At 35.6% G+C, this 25,837-nt stretch overlaps 1 protein-coding gene across 1 annotated transcript; it reads right to left on the bottom strand.

Moving 5' to 3' along the window:
* Nucleotides 1-22,899: 22,899 nt before the first annotated feature.
* Nucleotides 22,900-24,563, bottom strand: LOC101965682 (phosphoglycerate kinase 2). Its single transcript, XM_005318585.3, has one exon. The coding sequence runs from the start codon at nucleotides 24,460-24,462 to the stop codon at nucleotides 23,209-23,211; it is 1,254 nt and encodes a 417-aa protein (XP_005318642.2). The 5' UTR covers nucleotides 24,463-24,563; the 3' UTR covers nucleotides 22,900-23,208.
* Nucleotides 24,564-25,837: the final 1,274 nt, after the last annotated feature.

The following is a 25,837-nucleotide window of genomic DNA, read 5'->3' as shown; positions in this document are numbered from 1 at the left end:
AATAAAATGGATAAAATGAAGTATATATTCTTAAAAAGTTTATATTGGATAGACAATATGAAAGAAATTTATAATTACAATACCACAGATCTGATAGGAGGAATTCTATGAGATATAGAAGAAGGAGTGGTCAATTCTTTAGACTCAAGGTCTTCAATCATCTTCCCTAAAGATGATACTATATTTCTCAGGCATTTACTTAAAAAAAAGTTTAAAATGTAGAAGAGGAGATAGACCAAAGAGGTGATAGGTGATTTGAAATGGCCATAAAATTGGTATTTTTCAGAAAGAAATTGAAGAGTCAGAAAAATATTTGAATGCAGTCTTAGGTAATAAATAATTTGCCTAAGGAAGACTAGCAACTCTCCTCTACCCAAAGACAAACAAAGTTTTGAGATCAGGCAGAGGTGCCCAAATTTCCTTCCTTCCTTCCTTCCTTCCTTCCTTCCTTCCTTCCTTCCTTCCTTCCTTCCTTCCTTCCTTCCTTCCTTCCTTCCTTCCTTCCTTCCTTCCTCCTTTCTTTCTTTCTTTCTTTCTTTCTTTTTTGTTCTTTCTTTCTTTCTTTTGTTCTTTCTTTCTTTCCTTCCTTCCTTTTTTTCTTTTCCTTTTTTTTTATTTCTTCCTCTCTTCCATTTCAGTAGTGGGGTTTGAGTCCAGTCCTTCACAAGAGCATACTAAACATGTGCTATACCCTGAGCAATAGGCCCAGCTCAAAGCATCAAAGCCTCTCTAACAATCAGAGGCTTTCTGGACTAGGGATGCATACCTACTAGGGGAAATACACAGCCACACACCCAGTCCTTAAAGAGAATGATTGACCTGGTTTCTTGAATTAGTTGATGAAAGTAGCACATTAGAAATGATAAGAATATTTAACTCCTGCATGTACTTATTTTTAAGATTATAGAAAAAAATTCACTTGACACCTTTTGTAATTTTTAAAAATTATGTGCAGGTGTAATTTTTTCACACAGTACATAAGAAAATTAGATAAAGCAATACATATGTAGAAGTGATGCTAATTTGAGATTATATAAATATATTGTCAATTATCTGTGGGGATTATATTGAAAGGGATTCATAAAAACAAATTAGAATAGTTTGGGAGATAGTATATCTTTTATTGCTTGAAACACATAGGCCTATACTGTCCAACAGAAATATAGTTCATAATCAATTGCAATAATAAACTTTTGTTAGTGATTTTTAAAAAGGAAAAAATATAGGTGAAATTGCCATCAATATTAAACTTATTGTGAGATACTTGGTCTCCATTTTTTTTGCACTGATTTTGAAAGTTGCCATATGTCTTAAATATATGCCCTTCTGATGACATCCATTTCTCAGACTTCCACCTCTCTTGGTATTCCCCGCTGGTCAGCACAGCCATAGGGTGTGTCAACTACCATGAGCTACCAGTGAGCACTTTGTCTTGTGCCAGACCCTCTATTCCTATTCACTTTTGGATATGGATCAAGGAGCTGGCAATCTCTCCTGCTGGCCTGAATTGTTCTGAAAATGTGAACAGCCTTACCCATACCTCATTCTCAGTGCAGACAAGGATGGTCGAAGCACAGCTGCCAGGAACAACTGGGAGAACAGAACACAGGGAATAAAGACCTGCATTGAAGTGTTCAGTACATGAAGTTCAGGGTAAAATGGGAGTGGGGAGAAATGAGCTGCACTATTCCAGAATGATTAGTGGAGGAACAAGGGGGATTTCCCACATGCAGCAGTAGAATCATAGTGGATTGTGTTGCTGAAGCTCATCTCCCAGTAGGCCCCCCAAAAAACAAGGGAGGTACTGAAGTTAAGCCACTCAAGCACACCTATTAGTGCTAAGGACACCTATCCCACTCCCCCACCCCAAATCAATGACACACTGACCTAGGAAGCCACTGTCTTCTGCAATTTTTACAAAGAATCCACATTATTGTAATTATAGTAATCAACAGAGCAGAAAACCTTCAATAAAAATAGATTAATTATTAACTCTTGAAAGTATCTCTGACTGCTGAACCTAATTCAGTTGCATTTCACACAACCTAATGTCACTAACAGTTTAGACATTTTGATATTGTTATATCAGAATAAGCAGAGGGACAGAGGTATTAAGTGACCTACTGATAGCTTCATTGCTAGTTAGTATATTTTTGGGGAAAGAATCTAAGTTTTCTTTTAACTTCAAAATTCACATCTCACTAACTATGTCTTGCTCGTGGAGTAGGTGCTTCCACAATGTTTTGAAACGATAAATTCTATGTCATTAAGATTTGACTAATAACACTATGAAAAAAGTTGACTTTGTTTCTTACAGTTTTGAGGAGGATCAGAGGAAGTGTTAATACAATAACATGAAAATGCTGAAGACAGAAAGGGAAAGCATGGAAAAATTAACTTATTTTGTAGAAAGCAGAGATATAATTTAATGTTGCAAGCAGGCATTTTCAGATGTCACAGGTACTTGATCCCCTATAGATCAGACCTAAACTTTAGTGCTGGCAGCATCATATGGGATAGCTAGAACATTTTAAATAACAATAAGTTGGGGAATTTTTGTTGTTGATGATGATGATGTACACAACTCACCTTTACCCATCTACATAGAGCAGAAAATCATCCTGTCAAATAAGAATAAATGTCTAGACTTGCTGGTACTATTCTTGGGAGGTTTGAAGAAATATGTAATTTGAAAATATAAAATCATCATATACTACAAGTATTAGCATTAACCTTTCTTACCCTGATACTTGCTTCTTCAGCCAGAAGGGATTTAAAAAATTTCTAACTTGAAGTGTTTGTGGTTTACTATGAATTACAAAGCTAATGAAGAACAGATTTTTCTGAAGCAGAGAGGTGTATGCTTGAGTTAAGCTGCACATATTGCTCATTCTTCACATGAGCAATTCTCATTCTTCATATTATAAGCATGTGGGATATGCTCACTTGAAAACAAGGTAATTATTTTCTCAATAGACATAATATCACTATATTTACTGACAAAATAACAAGCCTTAGGGAGTAAGAAGGAAAACAATGGGCTCTGGAAATTCATCCCTGCTGCGCCCCTCCCCTGACTCAGGCAATGGCAAGGCCCTACTGAGGTGGATGGCACAAGGCGTCCATCCTCTGGAGGAAAGCAATATATTTCTGGGAATGGGCTGATTTGTTTTTGTATTCCTTTAATAAGTATAGTTGCGATTTCTCATATGACCATTAAGTATGAAGGAAAAAACATGACTTTCCCAATTAATGCAACTACTTCTAAAGAATAGAAGATCTGTTTGCTCTAAATGCAATGATTCAGCTGTGGAGTGTAAATTGTTAATGTCTAATGAAAAACTCCCTGTATTCCTGTCAAGGAAGTTTTTGAGAAATTAAATTAAAATCTACAGAAGAAAAATTAATGTTAAGAAGACAGATTAGTGCTTAGTACTGGGCAACTTGTTCTTGTTCCTGTGCACAATGGTTTGTGCTCTTACTCTTGTTTGATTAAAATTAATAACAAGTCAACCACTTGCCGTAACCATGGCACTGGTTCCAGTCAGTAAGTCAAGAAAGAATAGTCAAGGTATAGGCCAATAGTTTGGGACATTTGTAACTATTATTAAAAGTTAATTAAGCAGAAACAGCTCAAAGCAAAACTCGAATTGAAAGTACAAATGCTTGCTTATGCATAAGCCAAGATACATTCTTCTATTCTAATTGTAGCTAGGTAATATTTTGTTTCTTTGAATAATGATTCCTGTTTTGTAACCACAAAGTACTGTGAGCCTGCCAAAATGAAAAGTATATATGATCAACTTCACAAGATTGGGATCAACACCTTCATTTTGGTGTCTGTGTTGTTTCTCCTCCCCCTCTTTAGCCAACTCCTGAGACCCTCTGTTGGAGCTGGTCTCCAACACACCCCAATAACAATAGGTTTTGAACTTTTACCTACCTACTATAGGTAAAAGTTTTTTTCCTGAAAAATTATTTTTCTGATTTAGACTTTGAACCTGCACAGCTAGTTTCCTGATTGCCCAAGTTTCTAATGACTAAATCATACTAAACATTCTGCTATGATTAACTCTCATTAAAACCTATAAGAAACAGACCCCTCTTGTAACCAGTTGTCATTTTTCCCCTGAAAATGGGCCATTCCACTGCTGCTTAATAAAGACAGCTTGCTGATCTGTTAAGGCCTGTTCCACTTTAGGTTATTTTTGCTTATGAGAAGAACTCATTTTAGCTCCTGCTCACACCTCAAGACAACCGCTGCTCCCCATTCATTGGAAAATTGTGTCCTTGCCCTGGTGCCCATATTAGCAAGATGTCATCAGGGAAATATAATAACCATTATTTGTGAAGAACTGAAGAAAATAAAGATATGTGAATAGTAGTCTCCAGTGATATTATAGTTACACCTCCATTTCCTCCCAACCCTAGGGTTGTACACACATAAATATCCAGCATATTTGCTAAGAATTGCCTGTACATTATTGCTAACAAATTAATCATATTTTCCTCTATACATTTTTGTTCTTTTTGAAAAGGTATATGTAGGGATTCTAATTAGTAACATATTTTGTCATGATTTCCTTATTAACCTGTTTAATTTTGCTGTTGGATATTCTACTTTAGAATCATATTTACAGTCCTGATATAACTACTTGATCATGATATTTTTAACCTATATTTGAAATTGGTGAGTACATCATGATGCATTGTGCTCCAGATGCTTCAAGTGGACCTATAGGACTTGTTTACTCAGCTGGATTTCAGTCTTGCTTTGGTCCCATCCCTTGATTCTATGCCCCTACTTTTGTAAATGAAAAAGTTTACTTTGTACCTTTATATATTGGATATTTATAAATTGCTTTTATTTTTTACAGGAGCTCACAATGCAAGCTTGTCCTGAGTCTCAGAGGAGATTTGGACTTGAACTTTTGGGCAATCTTGAAACTGTTGAGAATATAGGGATTCTTGGAAATGTACTAAATGTATTTTGCACTGTGAGACGGTCATGAGCTTTTAGGGGCAGAATATTATGGTTTGGATGTGCAGAGCTTATGTAAGTTAAAATGCAAGAAGGTTTAGAGGAGAAATGATTGGGCTGTGAGAGTCTTAATCCTATTAGTGAATTATTCCCCTGATGGATTTAACTGAGTGGTAACAGAAGGCAAGTAGGGTGTGGATGGAGGAGATAAAGAATGTATTTTTTAAGGTATGTATTTTGTATCTGGTGAGCAGAGTCTTGCTCTTTCTGCTCATCATGTGAGCTGCTTCCCTCCATCACTCTTTCACCATGATGTTCAGCCTCACCTTGAGCCCTGAGGAATGGAGCTGGCTGTCTATGGACTGAGACCTCTAAAACAGTGAGGCCCAAAATGTACTTTTCCTCCTTTACAATTGTTCTGGTTGGGTCATTTAGTCACAGCAGTGAAAAAGCTGAGTAAAACAATTAGAAAACATCTAAGTTTTGGGGTCCATTTTGAATTGAGTGTATTTCACAAAGTAAGTTGTATTTTATGTTGATAATCATTAAAAATATTTTTCGTTTCAAGGTCATTGCTATAGTATTTTTTTCACCAACATCAAACTGTAAAGCAAGTATGACTTCTTATTTTTATTTTGATCATGTCTGTATTAATGCATAATCATGTATCTGTATCAGTGAAAATTTCTGATACAGGAACAACCATAGTTTTCCATGTTTCTATTAAAGGTAGTTTTAATATAATTATTTACACAAGTCATGGAGATAAAAATTAATTGTTACTAATTTAAGAATAAGAAAACTTATCTAAATATTACATTGCATAAATTAGCTTTTGAATAGGTGCTACTTATTTATATTTTCATTTTTAGTTTAAAAAATTTATCAAAAAATTACCTCACTGAAAGTTATCCATAGAATTTGAAATCATAAAAAAATAAAGTGCATTATTTGGCCACCAACAAGTTAAAAAATGTTCATTTTGAAATAAATTACTACTTACCATTGATTCTCCTGTAAGGATGACTTATCTGTTTCATCTGTAAGAGGGAAGGTGAAGAGAGAGAGCTAAGACCAGTATATATTACCCATTTTTTTCTGTTTTGGCATAGTTGGATTATGTACATAAATCTTGACCAATGATGTCTAGAAAATTTATCATATAAACAATCTCAAATTTCATAACTATGTCAGTAATTTTTTTGTGCTTTGATGACATGGCTACCGTCTACAAATTTCTATAAAATTTTTATTAACATACTTTGTTCTTTGAAGTGAGATGTTATTAAAATATATCTAATTTTTGCCAAGCAATACTTAGAAAATTCTTAACCAAATTATTCTCATCATAGAATCAGAGTTTTTTGAATTGCTTCTGTTAAAATATATCAAAGATTATGATTTTTGTGAACTTTAGGGACACAAAATTTTTATACAGATATCTAAAACATTCATTTGTAATCTGTTATATGTAATTATTTTGGAAATAATTTTATATTTCACTTTGGTAAATAGAGAGTATAGGTTTTAGTGTCTTTTGGAACATAATGGCAACAGAGCTTGTGGCTATGTTTTTGTATGCCTATATTAACTATTTTTGCTGGTAGTTTGAGGTTCAAAATAATACTAGCTACATTCTAAATTATAGTCATTAAAGTCTTTTAATCTACAGATGGCTTTGATTGTTACAAGCTTGTTGCCGTATCACACAAGTTAAATGGGATGGACTAATGATAAGAGATTCCCTGTACCTCTAGTGGGCAATGATATTAACTATTATTTTTTTAAATAAATGAAGGAATATGAATTTGCAAATCTCAAGTTGCACATACATAGCCCTGGTAGGAATTTCTAGATGCACATGTTAGTATATAGATTGAACCATGTTTTCCACAATTCAATGATCTGTATTCATTTTCATGTTTATATTATATTCACCTTTATTAATTTGTATTAAGAAATATATAACTCAAACTTCCTATTCCATAGACATGCCATTTAATTGGTGTTACTCCAAATTAGGGAATTATATATGTAAGTGTATATATAGAATATCTGAATTGCAACTTATTGATGTTTAATTTTCTTCAGTGAATGATCAGTTTCCATTTCTGTCTCTTATTGTCTTTGTCTCTCACTGTCTCTCTCTGTCTCTCTCTTTCATACACACACACACACACACACACACACACACACACACACACACCTTAAGTTTTTTTTTTTTAATCAGAAACTGAGACACTGATCAGATAGTCTGTGATTTGTGGATGAGATGCAACTCAGCAAAAAATCTGTGATGAAGTGAGTTAGGACAGGGAGGTCAAATAGTTTAAGAAGAATGTGTTTTCAAGGAAAGTCTAGCTCTAGTAGTTCTCCAAATAGCATTGCTTTTTAAATAATTATTACAGAAATTATAAAAAATTTGTGGGGTATAGTAGGATAATTTGCTACATGTATATACTATGTATATATATGTATGAATATATATTTGCTACTATGTAATGAGCAAACAAATATGGTAGTTAACATTTCCATCTCAAGCATTTTTTTCAAATATTTGATTAAAATGTAATAATTGCATATATTTATGAGGTAGACTATACATATATAAAATGTATTCTTATGAAATCAGGATAATTTACATTTTCTTCTCTTTAACTTTACTGTGCATTTGGTACCTTCAAGCTCTTTTTAGTTATTTACGAATTATATAATAGTGAATTTATTACTTTTACATTACCATGCTTTGGTACCTGTTATTCATCCATAGCTATCACCTTCTCAGCCTCTAGAAATTGCATCTCTATATTCATATTTGTTGTAGTTTGGATTTTTAAAATTTCCAATAGAGTGTTCATTTCTATTGAAACTTCTGCAGCACGTAATTTTTAAAAATTATTTGTTCTTTTAGATATACATGTCAGTAGAATGCATTTTGTCATATTATACATACATGGAGTATAACTTCTCATTCTTGTGGTCGTACATAATGTAGAGTTATACTGGTTGTATATTAATATATGGACATAGGAAAGTTATGTCTGATTCATTCTACTATCTTTTTTATTTCCATCACACACCTCCATTTATTCCCCTTTGTCTTATCCAATGAAATTTATTCTCCTCACCTTTATTATTTGTAAGCATTCACATAACAGAGAGAACATTCATCCTTTTGTATTTGGGATTGGTTCATTGAACTTAGCATGATAGTCTCCAGTTTCATCTATTTACTAATTATGGCAAATACCATAATTTCATTCTTCTTTATGGCTGATTTATATTTCATTGTGTATATGTACCACATTTTCCTTATCCATTCATTTGCCATTCTGACTGGAGTGAGTAAAATAAGTGTAATCTCAATTAGCATTTCTCTAATTTTTTAGAGATGTTGAAAATATTTTTTGATCATTTGTATTTTTCTTCTGTGATGTGTATTTTCAGTTCCTTTTCCCATTTATTAATTGTAGTATAGATTCATCTATCTACTCATTTTTTGTACTGGGATTGAATCCAGGGTCACTTATGTAATAGACCACATCTGCAACTCTTTTTTTATATTTTATTTAGAGGCAGAGTCTCCCTGAGTTGCATAGGGCCTTGTTAATATGAATATTTATAAATGTACATGAACCATTAAGGTCACAATTAAACAGAGAAAATACAAAAGGGGAGAAAAGATACCAATGAAAAGTTCAATAATTGTTTCCATTGGATTTCAAAAGATTCTCAGCTTCCCTTCTCAGCAGTGTTTGATGGGGTCTTCTGAAATGATTCTTGTTCTACCTTCAAGGTGGGATCTCTGGAGAGAAAAATAATCACACAGGCAGAACACCTAAAGACAGGTTTAGGCTTAGGTAGGCTTCAGGTTCTTCACTGAATGCCAACTTGTCTGAAGATTTTAAATCAGTGCACTTCCCAGGCCCAGCAATTGCTGGTCTATACCGAAAGACTGCACCCCAGAGATCTCCCCTGGGTTGCACTTATGTGGTGGAGCAGCCAATTCTCAGTTCACTGTGTTGCTTGCAGACCTCATGTTTCCTGGCCTCAGGTTCAGTCTCCAAACTCAATCTCTACCACTCTCACTCTTTCAAATTCTCAGCCAGGTGCATCTCTCCCAGCAGATCTGGCAAGCACCTGGATTGGAGGGGACTGGGGAGAACCAGGTGGGTTTCCAGGACCAGTAGTCCCTTGTTTCAACCTCTCTCCACATTTGATTTTCTCCTGTTAACTTTAGAACACTCTATATTATTCAGTGTGGTTTGCCAGGCCCATATTTCAGGCCAGACTCCTCAGTTTTGCCAGGAATCAGCTCCTCCATCTGCCAGCCCCTGCCCTGTGGCTGTGAAATGGTTCCTTCCTCTGTCCTGTGCATGCAGCCTAGAGAGATGGGGCTTTTTTCCTGCATAAGGATATTGTGCAACATGCCTTTCAGTTTAGTTGGGCAGTGTCTTTGATCTCTAAACTCTCTGTACTCAGTTCTGCCTCAGGCCTCCTAAAAATGTGAGTTCCTTTAATTCCCTTATTTCTCCACTTTGCCCACAGAGGGACCACTCTTACTGTTGCCTCCAGCCATGGCAGCAGCTGTGGCCCTGGGGATTTCTTCCTTATTTAATTATATCCAACCTCTTATGTCCCAGATCTGCTTTGAAAGTCCAGTATTAAATTCCCCCTTTCATTTGCTCACCCACTTTGCTGAGAAGTTCCTTATCATCTTTCTTGTTTTCATGCCATGGAGCAGTCAGGAAAGTGACCCTCTCTATTCTGCCATCTTGAAAACATCCCACAGCACAGTCTTTACTCTCTGCATTACTATCAACATTCTGGTCTTCTGAACTCTCCCCAGAAACACCTTAAATCTTATAATATTCTAAGCTTTTACTAGCCTGTTTCTCCAAAAGTTTCCAAATTTCTCCCCAAAATCAATATGGAAGACTTTTGTATCACATGGTAATGTATAGTCACATCAATCAATCCACTCCTGGTACCCATTGTCTATATTTGTTGTTGTCGTCACAAAACACTTGAGAAAATCAACTTAAAGGAGGAAAAACTTACTTTGTCTCATGATTTTATAAGATTTTTTTTTTCCTGTGGTCTCTTGGCCCGGTTACTTTTAGGCCTATGGCATTGTCTCATGATAAAAGTACATGACACAGGAAAGCTATGTAGCTCATGGTGGCCAGAAAGCAAAGAGAGAAAGAGAGAGTGGATATTGTCAAATGGAACCTTCAAAAGCATGCCTGCAGTGATTTACTAGGTCCCAGCTCCTAAAGTTTCTGCCACCTTTCAGCAGTGCACTGATTTATGGATTCATTAATAAATTAACCCACTGATGAAGTCACAGGCTTCAGATCCAACACCTTCTAAAGGCTCCAACCCCGAAACGTGAATTAGGACCAATTCTTCGCACATAAGCTTCTGCAGGTCATTTCAAATTCAAACCATAACAATGGGCAGCATTCCTGTACCATCCAATATATCTCTATCCAGAAAGATGAAAATTCAACCTAAGTAGTTACAAATTTTCATATATATATATATACACACACACACACACACACACACACATACAGCTTTTTCGAGTTCTTCCTAGACTTTGGCCTTCTAATCATTATGCTTAATAATGTCATTCCTTGCCACAAGTCAATGCTTATGGCAGTGGAACTACTTCTTAACCCTTTCTCAATACAACTTCTCATTCACCTTTAAAATAAAGGTTGTAGATTAAATCTAGTTATAAATTTCTACATTTTTAAGGCTAATAATTATCTCTGGAATACTTAAAGTCTGAGAAAAATCAAGTTACAAATTTCAAGCTTGATATTTTAAAATTTATTCCAACTTATTAAAAATAGAAGTGACCCATTTTCATGTTGTAAATTTAAGACAGAAATAATTTTTATGACCTTCCTGGGTTTAGCAAACAAATTAAAATTATACATCTTCTTGTAAAGATCACTTTGTGTGATGTCAGTCATATTGTTTGCTCAAGTGATAATATCGTTGGCAAATTTCTTTTATTAGGAGAAAAGAGATTTCCCTCCTGCCTGCTGGAGAACTTTTTAGATAGGATGATCACATGCTGTCTTCTAATTTTTAACATTTTGTTGTCTTGTGTTGGGCCTAGGTAAACTTTTGAAAAGAGAATTATTTCTATAGGGATGGTTCTCAGGGTTAATGAAGAGTCAGCCTTCAACTCATCATTGCTCCTCTACATTTGATTGCCTTATCTATCTCATAGATGGTCCTCCTACCAGCTTTCTCCAGAAATTTTCTTTTCTGCTAACAGTACCTGTGTGTCTCAAGCAAATGACAATATTCCCTGATGACAAAGTTCTGATCACACTGCTTCAAATGCACACATTTCTCAGTGAATGTTCATTTCCCCTCCAGAGATTTGATAGATTCTGGACTCTGCCTGAATTGTTCATTCTTCCTTGGATCTCATTTTTGTACATAATTATAATGTAATAATTAAAATAATAATAAAAGTAATACTACTACTTCTTCTATTACTACTAGTAATACATCAGTAGGGTGGAGCAAATATTTCAGGGGAACGGAAGAAGAGAGGAAAGGAGAGGGATAAGGGAATGAGATGAGTCAAATTATGCTATGTGCATAATTAATTCAGTTATTATGCAGAATTATAATGATTGAATAAAAATATTTTCAGAATCAATGTTAGAAAAAAATAACACATTAAACTCAGCTGGATATTAAAAATAATGTTAATGTAAGAAATTTTAAAAAGTTGAAAGAGCGGTACATGCTTGCAATCCCAGTAGCTCCAGAGGCTGAGGCAAGAGAATTATGAGATTCTGCCTCAAAATAAAACATAAAAAGGGCTGGGAATGTGGCTCAGTGGTTAAGTGCCCCTGAATTCAATGCCAAGTTAAAAAAAATTAAAATAAAGTGATATTTAGTCCTCACTGGTGATTTGTATGGAAGAGCAGAGATTGGGAGACTAGCCTGAATCCTTCATCTGCAACCATTGACAAGATGGGAAAAATCTATGAAACAATATCTGAGATAGAAAAACTAAGAAAATAAATACATAATTGCCCTGAGTACTGCCTAGTAAAAGTTTTCAGGTCACAGAGAAGGGAAGAAACCCCAAGTGGTCCTATTGGGCTCTAAGGCAAGGAGATGCCAACAAAAACATTATCTTGTTTTATATCAGTTTATATGCCCACCAATTAGACACTTTCCAAATATTTTGTTTTACTCTTTAGTTAATATTGTTACCTTTCTAATTTTAACATGAATGTGTATTGATTTGGGGATTGCAAATTTTGTTTCTAGGAGTCTCCTCCAAACTTATTCAGAATGGAAATTACTTTAAAGTAATAGAAAAATGTTAGTTGGAGCATAAAGCCATGAAAAGTTGCAATTAATTTTATTTTTCAATTGACTTTCTTATAGCCTTATTAAGCAAATTCTGCTTGAAAGAAGCTCTTACTATAAAGATACTTTGTAAAATGCACAGAAAATAAATAAATAGCCAACTTTAAGCACATTAATTAAATAATATAATTAAATAATATAATTAAATAACATAATTAAATAATATAAATTGCAAGTGTGGACAAAACAAACCCTACAATGTAAGCCTGAATAAAAAAATCTGCCATATTGTGGTAATACCTTAATTTTAATTCTAAAAAAATGGTTTACAATATTTATACATAAAATGATATTTTTGACATAATTATAAATGCATGGGTTATAATTTATTCCAATTAAACCTCCAATACTTACCCTTATGTTCTTTCTTGTTGCTCCACCTCCTCCCTTTCCTCTGCTCTACTATTGATCTATTTATTTAAATTTTAAAAAATCAGTATCTTGTGGATATACACAATGGTGAGATTAACTGTAGCATATTCATATATGTACATTAAAAAATTAGGTCAGATTCATTGCACTGTTCTTTCCTTATCTTGTTCCTCTTTCCTCCCTCTTAAACCCCTTCTTCTAGTTTAATATCACCCTCTCATTCTTTTAGTTTAATAGCACCCTCTCATTCTTTTCTCTTTCTCTGCCATTTCCCTGCTAACTTGAGACTACCTTTTGAATGTCAGAGAAAACATTCAACAATTGACTTTCTGAGTTGAACTTACTTCACTTAGCATTATATCATCTCCAGTTACGTCCATTTATCAGAAAATGACATTCATTACTTTTTTTTAAGGCTGAGTAATACTCGGTTGTGTATATATACCACATTTTTTTCCATTCATCTGTTGAAGAATATCTAGATCAGTTCCATTGTCTGGATATTGTGTATTGTTCTGCTATACATATTGTGTCCTTATAGTATTCTGATTAGATCATTTGGATCCAAACTGAAAATTGGGACGGTCAGGACATATGGTGATTCCATGTGTATTTTTTTGAGAAAACTCCATACTGCCTTCCAGTGTAGTTGCACTAATTTGCAATCCCACAAACAAGGTATGAGTGTAACTGTTTCCCCACATCCTTGCCAATACATTTTATACTCTTGATAATTGCTGTTCTGACTGGAGTGAGATGACATCTCAATGTGGTTTTAATTTTCATTTTTCTTATTGCTAGACATGCTGAACATTTTTTTAAAATATATTTTTTGGTCATTTATATTTCCTCTTTTGAGAAGTGTTTGTTTAGTTCTTTTGGCCATTTATTTGTTAGGTTATTTTCTTTTGTTGTTCAGGTTTTTACTTCTTTATATATTCTGGATATTAATTTCCTGAGGAGCAGGAGGAAAATATCTTCTCCTGTAGGCTCTCTCTTCACACTCTTAATATTTAGATGATATTGAGAAATTCCTATAGATATATGAACTACTTAAATTAAACCACGAGGATGCAGGAAACTTAAATGGGCCAATATCAATAAAGGAAATTGATGAAGTTATCAAAAGTCTTCAAGCAAAGAAAACCCCAGGGAGGGATTCTCATACCAGTTCTATCAGACCTTTAAAGAAGAACTAATACCAATCCTCCTCAAATCATTCCATGAAACAGAGGAAGAGGGAACACTCCCAAATTCATTCTATGAAGGTAGCATAACCCTGATAACCAAAATCAGAGACATATCAAAGGAAAAAAAAACACATCAGGCCAAATACCCTGATGAACATAGATACAAAAATTCTTAATAAATTATTATAAAACAGAATAAAAAGCATATTAAAAATGCAGTGCTTTATGATCATCTCAGGGATGCAAGTTTGGTTCAATAGACATGAATCAATACATGTGATTTATCACATAAGTAGAGTTAAGGACAAGAATCACATTATTTTATTAATAGACACCAAAAAAGCATTTGACAAAGTAGACTACCCATTTATGTTTAAAACACTTGAATGGTTAGGAGAGAAGGAACTTAACTCAACATTGTAAAACGTGTATATTACACACCTAAGGTCAGCATCACACTGAATGGAGAAAAACTGAAAACATTTCCTTTAAAAATAGGAACAAGACAAGAATTCCCACACTCACCACTCCTATTCAACATAGTCCTTGAAATTTTAGCCAGGGCGATCAGGCAACAGAAGGAAATTAAATGGAATACAAATAGGAAAAGAAGAGATCAAATTATCCCTGTTTGCTGATGACATAATGTTATATGTAGAAGTCATAAAAAAAAACCTCCATAAGACTTCCAGAGCTCATAAATGAATTCAGCAAAATATAAGGACATAAGATCAATACACATGAATCATTTGCTTTCCTATACTCCAATAATGAATCTGCTGACAAAAGAAATTAGGGAAGGGCTGGGGATGTGGCTCAAGCAGTAGCATGCTTTGCCTGGCATGCCTGCAGCCCGGGTTCGATCCTCAGCACCACATACAAACAAAGATGTTGTGTCCACCAAAAACTAAAAAATAAATATTAAAACTCTCTCTCTCTCTTTAAAAAATAATAATTATTATAAAAAAGAAATTAGGGAAACTATCCCATTTACAATAATCTCAAAAAAATCTGGGAATTAATTTAATGGAAAATCCCTTAAGGAAAACTATAGAACACCAAAGAAAGAAATTGAAGATGACCTTAGATGTAAGGTCCTCCCATGTTCTTGGATATGTTAATGTTAGAGTCTGTAAACAAGTCTGGATGGCGCCTGGCAAAATGCCAGAGGGAGTGGTTTGTGAAGTAACACAAGTGAGCCATTAAGTGTGGAGATTCCTTATTGGTTGACTGATATATCTAGTTTATGCTAATTAAGATAAGCTGTGTGGAATGTATAAATACTGCTCCTGTCCTACAATAAACAGCTCCCACTCCTGCTGTATCAATCTACACAAGTTGTTCATCACCCCCCCCCCCAGCTATTTTGCCCAGCCAGCCGGGCTGTGGCATGGATAGGTAGAATTAATATTGTCAAAATGGCCATACTATCAAAACCAATACACAGACTCAATGTAATTCCTATCAAAATGCCAATGACATTTTTCAAAGAACTATAAAAAGCAGTACTAAAACTTATTTGGAAAAATAAGAGACCCCAAACAACCAAAACAATAATGAGTTCAGAGAGTAAAGCAGGAAGTATCAGAATACCAGACCCCAAATTATAAAACAGAGCTATAGTAAAAACAGCATGGTACTGGCACCAAAACAGATGGGAAGACCAGTGGAATAGAATGGAATATGTAGAGACAAAACCACATAAATACAGCTCTTTGGTACTAGACAAAAGTGCTAAAAATATATGTTGAATAAAGGATAGTCTTTTTAATAAATATTGCTGGGAAAATTAGATATCTGTATGCAGAATAATTAAGGTGGGCCCCTATCTCTCACTCTGCACAAAACTCAACTCAAAGTGAATTAAAGACTTAGGAATTAGATCAGAAACTCTGTAATTAGTAGAAGAAAATCAAGGTCCAACATTCTAACATATTGGCACAGGAACCAACTTCCTTAAAAGACTCCTAAATTACAAGAAATAAAACTAAAAATCAATAGGTAGGACACCATCAAACTAAAAATCTTCTGCACAACAAAGGAAATACTTTTTAATTTTCAGAAATTTAAGAAGTAGAGAGCTATTTTAATGTATATAATTATCATTTGTACTGTTAAATGGTTGCAACTGTAGAAAATATTATATATAAATATATAATATATGCATGTGGATAACAGATGACAGTATCAATATTCATATGTATGTATGTACAAATGCTTCTTTTGAGATCTGCTTTTCATTATTGTGCCCAATATTGTATTTGTAATAGTTAATTTGAATTGTCAACTTGATTGGATTAAGAGATGCTGAAGATTTAAGGGGCTTCTGGGTGTATCAGTTAGGGTATGTTTTAGTAATGATTGGCACGTGGGATAGCAAACTGAAGTGGAGACACTCCCTAAGCATGGGCAGCATCGTCCAATAGGATGGTGGCTTGAATGGAATCAAAGGTGGAAGAACAAGGAAGCAGCATCAGATGCAGCTCAATCTCCTTGAACAGTCTTTTTTTGGGGGGCCGTCGAGGGGCTTACTGGGGATTAAACTCAGGGGTACTCAGCCCTATTTTGTATTTTATTTAAGACAGGGTCTCACCAAGTTGCTTAGCACCTCAATTTTGCTGAGGCTGGCTTTGAATTAATTCTCCTTCTGCCTCAGCCTCCCAAACTGCTGGGATTACAGGTGTGGGGTACTGTGCCCAGCTTGAACAGTTTCTGGATTGCCTTTGTGATCACCTGAGTATATCAGACCCTGGATTCTTCACCCTTCCAAAGTTGACTCTGCCAGTGATTCTCCAGGGTGTTTCCAGAAGCCTTTGGTCTTGGACTGTGGTAGCACTATTGATACCTCTTGTCTTTTTATTACCATAGTTCAGTCAAGATCAAGATTTCTTAGCCATTATCACTATTGACATGTAAGGCTGACTACTTCTTTGCTGTGGAAGGCTGTCTTGTGGTTTGTAGGGTTTTTGATAGCTTCCTTAGATACCACAATAACATCCCTCTGGACATGACAAGCAAACATGTCTCCAGAGTTTGACAAGGGTTCTCTTTGGAAAAATTTTCCTTACTTTAGAACAACTAGTTTTTAGATTGTGTAATGTAGAAATTGATCATTTTGTGGTTGCTGTCTTAATAAAGCCCACAAGAGTTACATTTTCTTAAGAATCAGGTGAGAGAAGGTAAGTAAGGAGACATGGAAGACTGGATAGTAGTGATTGCTAATTTTTCTGCTGGAACACTTAATAAATCCTTTACCTGTCTAAGTAAGCACAACATTCCCAAAGAGAATAAAGTTTCAAGGGAAGTGTTTATAAAGTGGTCAAATATCCGTGCATTTTGGTTCTTACTTGCTGGTTTTTCATAAATTACTACAACCCAAAATGAACAGAGCTAGGAAAAATGAAGCAGTTAGAACAAAAAATATATGCAATAGAGCTTTCTAAGAAAGGCGACCCAAATTGCCTAACAAGCTAGGGAAATTAGTTCTTTCATAATTGAGAAAGCTAATTTCCCCTAATACAATAATAAATAGGAGAAATAACATCACTTGTGCCATTTCTAAGAGACCTGCCACTTGCACTTTTCAACCAAAGTCATGAGGAAGTGACAGGCGAGATCACAGGCTCTCTTGCTCACTTATTAGATAGCCACAGCTTGCTGTCCATGAAATACAAGGTGGTCCCAGCAAACAAACAAACAAACAAAATCAATTAAGTAGAAGCAAGAGTTGGGAGGGTTCAGAGTATAATTAAAAGAGATTTTATGAGTGTTTTGTAGGGGATTAGAGATACCAGAACCCTGGATTTTTCTTTTTTTTTCTTGATTCCAGGGATTAAAGCCAGGGGTGCTTAAACATGAACCACATTCCCAGCCCTTTTTATTTTAAGACAAGGTATGTAAGTTGCTTAGGTCCTTGCTAAGCTGCTGAGATTGGCTCTGAAATTTCGACCCTCTTGCCTCAGCTGAATTGTTATAGATGTGCACCACTATGCATGTCCAGCTCTCAGAAAGTTGGAATATTGAGAAAGTTAAGAAGCCTCTAGTGTGGGCTTCAAAATCTTATAATTGTGATAAGTAAAGATGTCCTTGGTTTCCTGAAAGTTAGCAAGGAGGAGTCTAGGAAATCTATGCAGAGACAGATATAGCTCAGGTCTCCAATACTTGCTTCAGAAATTGTTTTGAAAGTTAGAATGCAATAAAAACTTCTCACCTGCTTAGAGTAGGATCCAGGAAAGAAAAGTGAATAAGAAATTTCAGGAGATTCGAATCAGTCTAGCCATGGAAATTCTTCCATTCTCAGGTCAAGTGATTCTTGAAATTCTGGACCACCATGATTTGTTAAAGTTGTAAAGAACCAATGGCATTTTAGTTGAGTATTTTTTTATATCATTTAATTATATTTGTTAAGAAGAATTATATGATGGTGAAATGTGATAGAAATCATTGTCCAAAGCATATGTATGAAGACATGAATTGGTGTGAATATACTTTATATACAGAGATATGAAAAATTGTGCTCTAAATGTGTAATAAGAATTGTAAAGCATTCCACTGTCATGTATTTAAAAAATAAAATAAAAAAGAATTATATTCTATATTACTTTCACTAGTAAAGTTATCCATAGTTGATATTTTCATTGTTAGAACAATTGAGCTCTCAACATTCTTAAATCAAAATAAAAATGAAAAGAGAAGTGTGTTTTTAATTTTTTTGAATAGAAATGTTAATGTTTTTTCATTTATTTTATTTTTTATTGATTTTTATATTTTTATATATTTTTATATATTTATTATATATATGAATATTTATATTAAATTAAATTTATATATTAAATATATATTTATATATTATATATATATATTTTTTCATATCTCTGGTTGTATACAAAGTATATTGACACCAATTTGTGTCTTCATAAAGTACTTTGGATAATGACGTCTATCGCTTTCCACCATCATTTCTAACCTCATGCCCCTTCCCCTCCCACCCTTCTACCCTATCTAGAGTTCATCTATTCCTTCCACATTCTCCTTCCTTACCAAACTATGAATCAGACAAAAACATTAAGCATTTTTTTTTGGGGGGGGATTGACTAACTTCACTTAGCATTATCTTTTCTAACGCCATCCATTTACATGCAAATGCCAGGATTTATTCTCTTATTGCTGAGTAATATTCCATTGTGTATATATGCCACATATTTTATCCATTCATCTACTGAAGGACGTCTAGTTTGGTTCCATAGTTTAGCTATTGTGAATTGCGCTGCTATAAACATTGATGTGGCTGTGTGCCTGTAGTATGCTGTTTTTAACTTCTTTGGGTATAGACCGAGGAGAGGGTTTAATTGAGTATTTTTATTGAAGTTATCTATTTCTTTTTTACCACTGTATATTTATTTGGTTTGTATGGAGTATGGAGAGTAGGAGCATGAGAATGATGACTCTGCTTTTCACTTTGCCAGACTATTGAATTCTCTGTGCTGCCCTGAATGGATTGTGCATCATCCAGAGAGATCCAAATTTCAATGGATGCAGTCACTGAACAAGAGATTGTACTGTACTTCTCGGAGTAGTTATGTTTTCTTATGTGAGATGAGAAGTGTACATGAATACTCAAATGGCCAGAGGATAGTCTATCAGAAACTGTAATTTTTTTTTCAGTGTTTATTCTTCTTCTACTTTCTGTTATTAATATATTCTACTTACTTTTACCTGGGTACAAATTATCTAACTATAGAGAATATATTATTAAGCCTCCCTTGAAAAATAGGCCTTATGTCATGACTCATTGCCAATATAGTAAGTGAAAATAATTTTTGGAATATTGGAATAATGTATTTAAAATAAACAATGCCAAAACATGGCAGATTTTTGGTACTCATCAATTACCAACTGCTCCAGGATATTGAACCTAATGAAAAGATGTGAGAATGCATGATGGGGTGGGGGGTTATAAGAAAGCATTGGAATGCAACTCAAGAGTCAGTGACTGGGTGGTACTCAGAAATATTGGATTTTAGAATAAAAAGAAAAATAATAAGTAAAAACAATAATAATCAGCACTGAGGACATGATGCCTGAATTGGGTTAGGGGTACTCCTTGTGGGCTGGAAGAGAGAGTTCCTTCCTCAAGGAAGGCAGAGAGTGCTATTGGGTGAATATGGAGTCTGAGCAGATAGAAAACTTGGGTTATGTGTGGTGAGTGACATGGGAGGATAGGTTTCTAACACTTCCCAGAGATTCAGATGGTGGATGGTGTTGTTTTTTTCAAAAATTCTTTAATGGATTTTTCTGTATTTTTTTTCTGATTTCTAATTTATTTCCTTCCTTTCTCCTTTTTCTTTCTCTTCTCATTTCTTTTTCTCTTAAATTTTAGCATTAAGTTTACTTTCATTAACGTCCCTTTTTAGAGTATTCCATGTCATTGCTTCCCTTTCTTTACTTTGATTAGAGTTGCAGAGATTGTGTTTAACAATTTTTTTATTGTATGTTGAGATCTGGTTTGCATCTAACTTTTTACTGGTGATTATTCTCTCTTCTTAAAGTGGTGCTGGGGATTGAATTCAGCACTCTGAATACATGCAGTGGATCCTTTGATGCTGATACCTACCCAGAGTCTACGACACAAGAAAAGCCCAGGAGCAGATGGATTTTTGCAGGACTTTACCACACCTTTAAAGAAGAGCTCACACCTAAGGTCCTCAAACTTTTCCATAAAACAAAAAGGAAGGGAATGCTTCAAAATTCTATTAAACCAGTACCAACATGATATTAAAACTGGATAATGTACCCCTCAAAGAAAACTGTAGACCAGTCATTAATGAATGTAGTCACTAAAATCCTTAGTAAGTTACCAGCACACTAAATTCAGCAACACATGAAAAAAGACCACACCCTGTTTTCAAATTGGTATCATTCTAGGAATACCAGGATGGTTCAACATATGAAAAAAAAAACACAAATAGAATAAAGGATAAAAATGACAAGATCTCAAAAGATGTAGAAAAATCCTTCAAGAAAAAGCCTTCATGGTAAAAGTCCTAAAAGACTAGATAAAAGAATCTATATCAACATATAAAGGTATTTTAGGACAAACCCAAAGCCAAACTCATACTGTATGGTTGTATGGTTAGGGGATATAATGGGATGTGGAAATGATGAAAATGTTATATACTTTTATGAATGCACTGATGAAATTTTTATTCTGTATAATTAATATGCAGTAATAAAAAAACCTGATTGATTCACATTTGTTTTCCCCTTCAGACTTTTAGTCCTGTAACAAAATCCCAGATAGATTCTACAGATAAGGACTAAACCTAATTATTCAAAGTAGCAGATTTGTTACAGGGGCTTTGTTTGCTACATGACAGTTTTTCCTTATTGTGACCAAAACACCATGTCAGAACAATCTAGAGGAGCAAAAGTTAGTTTTTTAAAATCATTTCTTCCACTTGTATTATTCTTTCTTACCCCTCCTTTCCTCTTATATGTAATTTTGTATAACCCTGAGGATCAACTTCCATTTTCATGATTTACAGTAGAGAGGGTAGAGAGAGAAGAGGGGAGAGGAGGGGAGGGGGGATAGTAGAGAATAGGATAGACAGCTGAATACATCAGACACTAGAATGGCAATATGTAAATCAATGGAAGTGTAACTGATGTGATACAGCAATCTGTATACGGGGTAAAAATGGGAGTTCATAACCCAATTGAATCAAACTATGAAATATGATATATTAAGAACTGTGTAATGTTTTGAACTACCAACAATAAAAAAAAGTTAGTTTTTGAGCTCATAGTTTCAGAGATTAAACCTATGGTTGCACAACTCCATTCTTCTGGAACTGAGATGAAGCAGATCATAATGGAAGAGCAAGGTGGTGGAAAACTGCTCACAACATGGCAGACAGGAAGCAAAAAAAGAAGAAGGATCTGGGGGACATGTTGTAATTCCTCAGGGTACATCTCCAGTGACCCAATTTCTTTGAATAGCTCTTCTGGCCCAGAAGTACCACTCAGCAAACTGAACCTTTCAAATTAGGATGAACCTATAAGGTTACTGCTATCATTATCTAATCACATCACCTCGGAATCCCTGCATTCATACAGGATCATTGGATGGATATCTCATATCCAAACCATAACATATATGATCCAATAGAGAAGGGCCAACATTTGACCATTAACTTTTATGTGAGAAAGCAATGTGCTTTTAACTTGTTTAAAGCTTTCAAACATAGTCTTTTTACTTTTAAAGCTTATACCTTAAACTCTACCTCCTCCTTGGGATTAACATAATATTATCAATAGTCTCATTAAAATTTGACATTTCAGATGTATTAAAATTTATATTTGAAGCTCAATTATTCATGTTATTGAATACAATAAATTTATCTTCTGTTATAGGGACATAGCACATTATAACGGGGAAGAGTTTCTCTGTACTTTGATCTTTGTTAATAGCATCACCCTCTAGCAGTCCTTTGTTTACAAAACTAAGGAAAATATTGTCTAATAAGTATTTTTGTTTCTAATATTTTTTCTATTTTATAGTAAGGATTTTATAGCTCTATCTTTCATGCATAAATGCATGAAAAATATTTTTAAAATTTTAGAATTTATTGCATTACAATTAAAACAATCAAATCTTTCTTAACAAACCAAGTTTGATTCCTAGCTCCCTATATAACATAGATATGTGTACATCCACAAGCACACAAAAATAACTTCTTTGTATATAATTTATTTCCTTTACTTTCAACTTCTTGATTTAATATATTTTTTCATTTATATCTTTCTTATTAAGACATTTTCTATGAAAGCACTCTGATGATAGTAATGAGTTCTTACATTTATTTTTCTCAGTTTATTTGGACACTCATTCTTTAACAATTTTTCAAACTTTATTCTTTTCCAATAGTTTAGCTAAAAAAAAAACATGACAAATGAGAGATTCAGTTTTATTGACTCACTTTAATGGGCAACTTAAGAATATATCCTCCCTATGAGGCACAGCAGTGAAGTTCAAAGGTCCAAAGGAGATGTTGAAGAGGGTAGGCAAAGGCATGACAGAGCTAAAGTGAACAAGTGCTTTCACTGATGTAAGGAGAAGTGGATAACACACTGCCTGTCCATTTCCTGGGTCTTCATATCTGGTAGTTTTTAACCAAAGTCAAGCTGAGATGTTAGAGTACTGAGTTAACCTAAAGGCTGAGGACAGAAAACAGGAGGAGGAGACTCTGTCAGTTACACATTGCTGAGGGCCTCTACTCCTGGGAGGCTTTTACCTTCCAGGAGCTCCAGACTGGCACCCCCTCCAGTGCTCACATGGCTGACTTTGTCTTCAGTGTTCCATTTGGCACAGCAAGTAGCAGTGTCCCCGCCCCCTATAATGGTGACACTACCCTGGGAGGTGGCTTTCACGATTTCATCCATGAGGGCCTTGGTTCCCTTGGCAAAGGCTTCCCATTCAAAGACTCCCAAAGGACCATTCCAAACGATGAGCTTGGCTTGAGACACAACTTGAGCATTCTTTTTAATGCTCTCAGGGCCACAGTCCAAACCCATCCAGCCCTCGGGGATGCCAGATTCTATGGTGGCATTTCCAGTGTTGGCATGCTCATCGAACTTGTCAGCCGTGATAAAGTCCACGGGAAAGGTAATCTTCACACCATTCTTTTCTGCTTTGGCCATGATCTCCTTGACAATCTTGGCTCCCTCTTCGTCAAAGAGGGAGGCACCAATCTCCATGTTGTGGAGTACCTTCAGGAAGGTAAAGGCCATCCCGCCCCCGATGATCATCTGGTTGACCTTGTCCAGCATGCTTTTGATGAGCTGGATCTTGTCTGCCACTTTGGCTCCACCCAGGATAGCCAGAAAGGGTCTCTCTGGGTTTTCCAAGGCTTTGGCAAAGTACTCCAGCTCCTTCTTCATGAGGAACCCGGCTGCCTTCTGGGGCAGATTCACTCCCACCATGGAGCTGTGAGCCCTGTGTGCAGTGCCAAAAGCATCATTGACATACACGTCCCCTAGCTTGGACAGGGACTGGCGAAAGGCTTCCACCTTCTCGGGCTCCGCCTTCACCTTGTTCCCAGAGGCATCCTGGCCCTTGCCTTCCTCCTCCAGGTGAAAGCGCAGGTTCTCCAGCAGGATCACTGAGCCGGCTTTGGGGCTGGCGCAGGCCTTCTCCACTTCTGGGCCCACACAGTCCTTGAGGAATGTCACGTCCCTGCCCAGCAAGGCTTTCAGCTCGCCAGCGACAGGCTCCAGGGAGTACTTCTCGGGCATGGGGACGCCATCGGGCCGGCCCAGGTGGCTCATCAGCACCACCGACTGGGCTCCATTGTCCAGGCAGAACGTGATGCTGGGCATGGCGGCCTTGATTCTCTGGTTGTTGGTAATCTGGTTCTTCTTCATGGGGACGTTGAAGTCCACTCTCATGATGACGCGCTTGCCTTTGACATCCAGTTTGTCCAAAGTCAGCTTCTTAGAAAGGGACATCCTGGCAGTAGGAAGGGCTAGTGGACACCTGGCTGTGGGAGCTGAAGGATGGTCTTAGGTGGGCGGCTGGGAGGCTTGTTGGTGGGGCTGCCTAACGTCTCCCCTCGGCCCGCCCCTTCCTGGTTCCTGAGTCTCCCACGTGGCAGCTGTGGGCCAGGGGAAGGCAATGAGGCCTGCCCATTGGTCCAGAGTCCTGCCAATCTGCGTTTGGAATGTGTTGACAGGTACAGATAGAAAATGCTAGGGAAGATGACTTAAAGGCATGGTGTGAGTTGGGTAAGTGAAGGACACAAATAAGAATGGTCCAGAAGTTTGTGAGTTCTTTTCCCCAAATTCCCTTTGACACTTAAACTTGTTCTTAACGAGAAAATAAATCAAATAATAATGTCATCCCCTCTTCCCCAACCCAGCATTACCCTGCCTCTTGTAAAATCTTATTCATACTGATATGTAAAACTCTCTGCAGTGACAAAGGGAGAATATGAAATAATGGCTCAATTAAATCTTATTTATTCAAAGCACAAGAGTATAATTTTTTCCTTGATTCACTAAATATTTTTGTTAAGGACTTAGGTTGGTGTTAGACTTCAGTGTACATGTTCTAGTGGTGTGATGATTTTGTGTTTTCATTATTTTGCTGTATCTTTCTCAGATTACCATAAAAGAATTCTTGGTGGCTTCTGTAGGAGATTCCCATAGCATCACAGCAAAGAGAATATCAGTGAAAATACTGAAAGCAATAATGACATTTTTTTTCCAGGCATAAAATTAGGAGACTCCTTACCTATTCTATCTTCTCTACATCATTACATGTATAAGATAGAAATTGCGCTGAAAAGAGGCATAATTTTCTTAAGATTGAAAATTTTTATTAGAAATGAAAATATATGAGACAACTTTATTTTTTGAAATTAGAGCTTTATTGTTACACATTGTAGTTGGTTTCATCACCACAAAATCATACAAGCATGGAAATTTATTTCAGTTCATTTTCCTACCTTTTTCCCCTTCCCCATTTCCCTCTCATTTTTCCTCCCCTTTCCCCTTCTTTTCCTTTGTTCTACTAGACTTTCTTTCACTCCTATTAATTTGTATTTGATTGATTCTTTATGTTATTCTATTCTTCCTTCCCCCTTTCCTTTATTTTACTCTAGCTTTCACATAAGAGAGAAAACATTCAAGCTTTTGAGTTTTTGAGTTTGGCTTATTTCACTTAGCATGATATTCTCCATTTCTATTCATTTGCTGATAAATGCCACAATTTCCTTCTTTTTTTACAACTGAGTAATACTCCCGGTGTGTATGTGTGCATGTGTGTGTGTGTGTGTGTGTGTGTGTGTGTGTGTGTGGGTGTGTGTCTATCACAATTTCTTAA

The sequence above is a fragment of the Ictidomys tridecemlineatus genome, chromosome 8 (assembly GCF_052094955.1).
Source record: "Ictidomys tridecemlineatus isolate mIctTri1 chromosome 8, mIctTri1.hap1, whole genome shotgun sequence".
Classification (NCBI taxonomy): domain Eukaryota; kingdom Metazoa; phylum Chordata; class Mammalia; order Rodentia; family Sciuridae; genus Ictidomys; species Ictidomys tridecemlineatus.
The sequence above is the reverse complement of the archived record's forward strand: the minus strand, read 5'-3'. Positions and strand labels throughout refer to the sequence as shown.